At 66.0% G+C, this 6,538-nt stretch overlaps 1 protein-coding gene across 4 annotated transcripts; it reads left to right on the forward strand.

Moving 5' to 3' along the window:
* Positions 1 to 48: 48 nt before the first annotated feature.
* Positions 49 to 5,865, forward strand: LOC132518764 (uncharacterized). Of its 4 annotated transcripts, none has more exons than XM_060146773.1 (4): positions 49 to 274; positions 1,243 to 1,398; positions 1,610 to 1,890; positions 3,612 to 5,865. In XM_060146773.1, the coding sequence occupies exon 4, from the start codon at positions 4,061 to 4,063 to the stop codon at positions 5,111 to 5,113; it is 1,053 nt and encodes a 350-aa protein (XP_060002756.1). In that variant the 5' UTR covers positions 49 to 274; positions 1,243 to 1,398; positions 1,610 to 1,890; positions 3,612 to 4,060; the 3' UTR covers positions 5,114 to 5,865. The 4 variants fall into 4 exon arrangements, with proteins under 4 accessions (XP_060002756.1, XP_060002759.1, XP_060002758.1 ...); XM_060146776.1 differs by having other exon boundaries at positions 1,755 to 1,890; XM_060146775.1 differs by having other exon boundaries at positions 261 to 274; positions 1,316 to 1,398.
* Positions 5,866 to 6,538: the final 673 nt, after the last annotated feature.

A 6,538-nucleotide genomic window follows, 5' to 3' on the forward strand; every position in this document is an offset into this window, starting at 1 on the left:
GGGGGCGAGGCTGCTATTCACGGCCGGGACACGCGGTGCTCACCGCCTGCCCGGCGGGACGGGGCTTAGGCCGGAGGTCCCCGTCTGCACACTCACAAGACGCCCCTCCCCGGGCGCCCGCCGAAGACCACCCCCGGGGCTGCGCCGGCGTTGCCACGGAGACGGGGGCGGGGCCTTCTTGCTCCCGCACCGCCCCCTCTGTCCTCCCCGCCGGGTCGGGCCCGCCGGACGCCGGGTCCTCCCCCGACCCCGGCTAATGACCGGGCGAGAGGCGGTAATGAGCGTCTGGGCTCGGGTCGGGCGTGGACGGGATGAAAGGCGCGTGGTGGGGGGGAACCCTGGGGCCGCGTAATTACCGGCCCCTCCCGGCCGGCCAGGCGGGGGCAGGGACGGTGCACCTGGAGGCCGCCCGGCGCGGGCGCGGAAGGGGACCGCCCTGGCAGAGACTCCAGCCCGCCCGCCTGGCCCAGATCCCCGGGGCTCAGAGCCAGGGAGGGGGAAGCGGGGACTGGATGTGTGTGTACGTTGCCAGGTGTGGTGCACATGTGTGCCGTGGGCAGGGGACTCGTGGGTACAGAGATGGAGAAACAAGGTTTCTGGGGACCATGCCTGTGTGAACATGAAAATGGGGCCGTGTGCCTGTGCACATGGCTGTGGAAGTGTGTGCATAGAACTCACATGTGTGTGTGTGCGTGTGCACACATGGAAACATGTTTGCATGGTCATGCCTTATGTGCAAGAACACAAGGGGTTGTGCGTGGACCCCAAAGCATGTGCATAACCAGGATGTGGGATCAGCCGGGGACAGCGCTGCTGCGTGTGCATGACGCGGGGGAACCGGGACTCACAGATCATATGTGCCCATGGCTGGTGGCGTGACTCATGCCCCTGGGGTGGGAACATGCCACGCACTGTCAGCAGCCGCCGGGGTCTCTAGGGCAGAGGAGAGCTACAGGAGCCCAAAAGCCAGGAGGAAGAGTTTAACTTTAACTGACTCCCCCGTCCCCACCCACCCCGTTTCCCACCTGCATGAGTAGGTGGGGACATCTGAGATCCCTAGGTGGCTGCCAACTGTGAATTGGCAGGAGATTCAGCTGCCTGCGCCCTGGCCTCAGTTTACCTCCTGTTCCTAGGAGGGGTCTTCCTGGCGGAGGGGGACGTGGGAGGGGGCACCTGGGTGGAGCTCCCTGTGACTCATGGCCCAGGAATGTGGAAGCTGCCACTCTTCTGCTCCTGCCCCAGCCCCCATCCCAGAAGTGCAAAGGCCAGGCAGCGCATCGGCCTTGCTGGTGACCGCAGTCCCCATCAACGGCAGGCACACGGGCTGTGGAATGGGACCCGGGGGACACCCGGAGGCCCACACCAATAACATGCATTCATGCAGAGGACATACGTCAGGTGTGTATGAAACGCCAGGGCCTGTGCATGCGCAGAGACCCCTGTGTGCTCGTGGAAACCCCAAAGCTTGCCTCGGTGGGGGCTGGGGATGCAACCCCCTGGGTTTCCGAGACGGGGGGAGGGCTGAGGTTCACAGCCCCGCCCCAGGGGTGGGAGGAGCTGACCCCCACTGATGCCCTGTCCGCTCCCTTGACCTTGGCCCCACGTACAGGCTCCCTGCAGGCACACAGAGGGGCCGAAGCACCCCTGACTGGGGCTGTGGCATCTCCATGGCAACACTGGAGTGGCAGTCATGGAGAGCACACCCCCCTGGGGCAGCTGCCAGAGGCTCAGGGAAGACACCTGTGTGTGTCCAGGCGGCCGCACACAGCAGTCCCACATCCTGGCCCCCACACCCAAGCAGGAAGACACAGGTGCCCATGGACCTCGTCCAGCCTTCGATCACCATCCCACCCTGGAGTGTCAGCGATGGCCCGGTGCCCAGCTGTGCAGGTAGGCGGTGTCTGGGCTCCTGTCTGAGCCTAGGGTGCATCATCTGAGAAGTGGGCACAGCAGCAGCATCTCCTGGGATCAGCGGGGGTGATGGAAGGGCAGCCGGTGACAAAAACACACCACGGAGCGGCTCCCAGTTCTCTGCTGTTCTCTCCTTTCTCCGTGTCTCAGGACACTCAGGGAATCGCCGGCCATGCCGGAGGAAGCCCCAGTTCTTCTGTGGGCGCACACAGGCCCCTGCACCTGCCCCAGCCCAGTGGCCGGCTCTGCTCGGCTGGGCCTGCAGGCGCGCACGGTGCGTGTTTGTGGCTGGAGCGTCCGCGGGTTTGGGTGCCGCCTCGGCTGAGCTGCGTCTCTGAGGGTCTGAGTTTGAGCTGCCTGGTGTGACCTTCAATTTTGCGGGTTTTGTCAGCGAGGTCTTGGCCCAGGGTGAGAGTGGGTTTTGAGGGTCACACTGTTGATGGAGGTTGTGGCCCCCAAAGTGTAGCTTGGGGCGGGTTTGGGGGTGTGGGGGCGGTGTGCATTGGGGTCCTTGTGCTGCAGAGCCGGAGCCTGTCACTCAGGTGGGATCGGCATGTACCCGTTGACTGCGGAGGGTGTGCAGCGCGTGTGTGGGACGGGGAGACGGGTTGGTCAGGGTCTGGTGGCGGTAAGAGGCCCTGCGTGGGCGTCTGGGCTTGTGTTGATTTTCCGCGAGGCCTATGGATAGCGTCTGGGGTGTGGGCCGTGTGCAGGGCAGATGTAGCCAGCTGTCTCGGGCCACCGGCTCCGCCTGCCGGCGGGCGACCTCCTCCCCCCGACCCCGTGGGGCCGGCCCCGCCCACATTCCAGAAGAGTTAGGGGGTGCCCTCCCCATCCCCCGCCCGCTCCCGCCCTCTGACCCCGGCTCAAGCCCACTCCTAGCATCCCGGGCACCGAACGCCGCAGCAGCTGGCCCCAGGGAGGGGCGGCGAGGCGGGGGTGGAGGCTGGAATGTGTGCGGGGGGTGAGGGAGGGTGCCCCCGAGAGGGGGCGGAAGCGGGGGAGGGGCCAGGAGGAGGAGCCGGTGAGACCGAGACGGGAGGAAAATAGAGAAGAGACCTCCAGGGAGAGATGGAGACCCGGACAGAAATACAGACAGGCCCAGAGATCGAGGAAGGCGGAAAGGGGAAAACAGAAAGACACAGGAAAAGAGAACTCAGAGGGAGCAGGGAGAGGGGCACACGTGGGTGGGGGGAACAGAGGCAGCAGGCCAAGGACAGAGGCCCCTCCGAAGGGCAGTCTCCAGTCGTGGAAGGGCCCCAGGTGACAGCGGCCCCGCCCGCACCTGCGGGCTGGACGCTCTCCCATCCCGAGTGACACCGGCGGCTGCCTGTCCTCCGCCCTCCCAGGTCTGGGCGGCCGTGGGTGGGGCCCCAGCACCCTCGGCCGTAGCTCGGCGACTCCCGTTCCCAAGGTGCCTGGAAAGGAGGGCGTTCCCGCCAGGCGCGGTAGGGGTGGCTGTGCTGGGGCAGCCTCCGGGTGCTGGGGGTGCCGGAGTTGGCCCCAGCGGGGCACCACTCCCTCTCATCTTTCTAGGGGCCTGGCTCCTCCCTGCCTTCTTCCCAAGCCACCCCTCACCGCGTCCTTTGGCATTTCAAAACCGTGCAGCTTGCCCCAATTACCCATTTGGCCGCCCCCAGGGGACTCTGGCCTTCAGCAGAAAGACGTGACCCCAGTGACCTTCTATTGCCCGCCCACAGCCGCCTCATCATCCCAGAAGCCAGCACCTGGATCCAGGCCTCCGTCCGGACTCCACACTTTGGTAGCCACACCTGTCCACACCGCCAGCTCCAACCCCCATCAGTCTCAGGGCTCTCTGCCCGTCCGGCTAGCCCCAGGGGCTAACGTCGGACCAAAGGTTTGCTCACATCCTCGCCACCCGGCAAAGGCGACCCTGTTTACGCCGACCGCGGCCTGCTGCCTTTTCAGAGGGGACTCCTGGCCACAGCAAAACTGCGCCTCAGCCAGGCAGCGATGAGGACTTCCTGCCGCCATAAGCCCCCCCGGGCCCCCAACTGTCCCGGCTCCTGGCTTGTAGGCTTCCAGGTGCACAGGGGCGTCTCCAACTGCTGCCCTCCCCCAAATCTCCGAGCTCCCTGCAGCCCCCTTGCCAACCACCTCACTGTGAACCAGAGGCCACGTTCAGACAATGCCCCATCGGTCCCTTCCCAGGCCTCTCCGAAGCCCAAGCACAGAGTTCAGAAAGCTCCTGGGGTGTTCTGGCCTTTGCCCTCTTCACCCGCCCCTCCTCCCTGGGGTTCCCATCTCATCCCCCCCCAAGCCAGACTTGAGGAATCACCCCTTTCGAGTCCTTGCCTTCGCCTTTTGGTTTAGGACCCCAAATGGACTTCCCAATTGTTCCCCAAATGCACCCGCTTTCACGTCTTCAGACATTTGCACACGCCATGCCCCCCACCTGGGGCACCAGTTCCCTCTTCCTATCCTTGGCAAAGTCCTATTCCTTTGGCAGGGCCTCAATCCAAGTGCCCTCCTCCCGCTCCTCGCCCTGCGCTCCCCCCAGCCCGGGGCTCGCGCACACGGGGTCGTGAGGAGGGGGCAACAGGCAATGGCCCGGCTTAGAATGGGGGGGGTGCACGTGCGGCGCCCCCGGGTACGCCCCCTCTTCCGTCCCGGAGCTGCCGCAGGCGTCAGACCCCTTGGCGCGCATCCCGCCTCCAAACTGAGGACGGCCGCACGCCTCCGCGCCGCGCCGCGCCTGCGCACTCAGACGGGCCACGCCGCAGTCCCACCTCCGGGCGGCAACCCCGCGCAGCTATTGGTGCGTGCGGAAGAGCGAACGACGTGGCCACCAATGAGGCGTCCCAGGAGTGGGCGGGGCCTGGGCCGCCCGACGCGAGGACGGGGGCGGGCGGGGCGCCCTCCCCACGGTGACGTCAGGCCCGGTTCGCGGCGCGTTGCCATGGAAGCCGCGTTTCCATCCCTGCGGGCTTCCGGGGGCCGCCCCCTCCCATTCAACTTTTTCCTCAATGGGGGGAGGGGGCGGTGCAGGGCTGTCCCCGCCCCCTGTGATTCCGCGGCCCCTGCCTACTCTGGGCCTCGGTTTACCTTTCCGTGCTGCCCACGCCCACGTGGCCTGGCGTGCTGCCTTTCCGGTCGCTGCACCCCCTTGGCTGGGCACCTCTCCACTCAGCCCCCGCCTCAGGTGTGTGCGTTTCAGGCTCGCGCAGTGGGAAGGGGCTAATGGCCGCAGCACCCAACCAGGGTGGAGTTCTTCTAGGACTCCCGGGCAGGGCTGTGACCCTCGGACCCCAGGGCTGGGCGCCAGGCAGCGCCCTGTGGAGTGAGTTCCCCGGCAGTAGACCAAGTGCCCCCTGCTCTGCAGCATGCAGACACAGCCCCCGTGATTCAGCGGGTGCCGCCATCTACTCCCTCCTTCCGCATCTCCCACCCAGCCCTGTAGCGGCCACCTGGGTCACAGCCCTGACCTCCGGGGACCCGGCTGCGTGGGCAGGGGGCTCGACCTGAGCTGTCCCACCCACACTTCCACCCTGCGGTCCTCCGGGCCCGCGGGTACGTTTGACCTGAAGGTCTGAAGGGATCAGCCTGACCTGAGTATCCTACCTTCCTGGCGTGGGCGTGCGATGATTTGGGGGTGACAGGGTAGCAGGAGGGACAGAAAGGCCTTAGCAAGCTGCTCCCAGGACACTCCTGGGACTGCACCTGTTTCCGTTCCCCATGGGCGGGACTCCTAGAACTGAGGCTTGGGAGGGCAGGGTCTTGGGCTATAAGAAATCAGCCCGGGGATGGTGGTCGCTAACGTAACAATCACCCCAGTGCTCTGGAGCAAACGGTATTTCTCTTCGGGCCTCGGTTTTCTCATCTACCAAATGGGAGGGTAATTAGTTCTCTTAGGTGGCTGCGTTAAGTGAGGAAATACATGTGAAATGACCTTCAGTGTTGTTGTGATTGTGTGTCTTTGCCCAGCCCCAAAGTGGATGAAGGTGGGACTCGCCACCTGGCCCGGCCCTCAGGGAGCTCCAGGTGGGCAGGGGTGGGAGTTGCAGACAGGGGAAGTTCCCAGGCAAAGCAGGGGCGCTGGCTAGGGGTGTTCCTGGGTAGGGCACGGCCCGGAGGCTTAATCCCGATGGTCAGGGATGGGGAGCGCTGGAATGCAAGGCCGGGCAGGCCGAAGGGAGTCCACGCAGGGCTGGGGTGGAGCCAAACCGGGAGGCCTCGAGCGCCAGCCCCAGGCCCTGGCTTGACTGTGGGAGGGAGAGGGGGTGCTCTGGAGGCCTGGCGCCATACCCCGGGGGGGGCTCGGGTCAGGGGTCCTCAGGCTGGGCCCCCCACGCGTGGGCGGGCAGGTGGAGCTGCTTCCCCGTTTCTGGGGCTGGGGAAACCGTGGCGCAGAGCCTGCAGCCAGGTCTCCCTGGAGACTGAGTCCCTGGGCTCGCCTGCAGCCCACTTTATTATTTATTTATCTTTGCGGTACGCGGGCCTCTCACTGTTGTGGCCTCTCCCGTTGCGGAGCACAGGCTCCGGACGCGCAGGCTCAGCGGCCATGGCTCACGGGCCCAGCCGCTCCGCGGCATGTGGGATCTTCCCGGACCGGGGCACGAACCCGTGTCCCCTGTATCGGCAGGCGGACTCTCAACCACTGCGCTAC

The sequence above is a fragment of the Lagenorhynchus albirostris genome, chromosome 3 (assembly GCF_949774975.1).
Source record: "Lagenorhynchus albirostris chromosome 3, mLagAlb1.1, whole genome shotgun sequence".
Classification (NCBI taxonomy): domain Eukaryota; kingdom Metazoa; phylum Chordata; class Mammalia; order Artiodactyla; family Delphinidae; genus Lagenorhynchus; species Lagenorhynchus albirostris.

Coding starts and splice junctions, on each gene's coding strand:
- LOC132518764 (XM_060146773.1), top strand. CDS start 4,061: ATGCCCCATCGGTCCCTTCCCAGGCCTCTCCGAAGCCCAAGCACAGAG.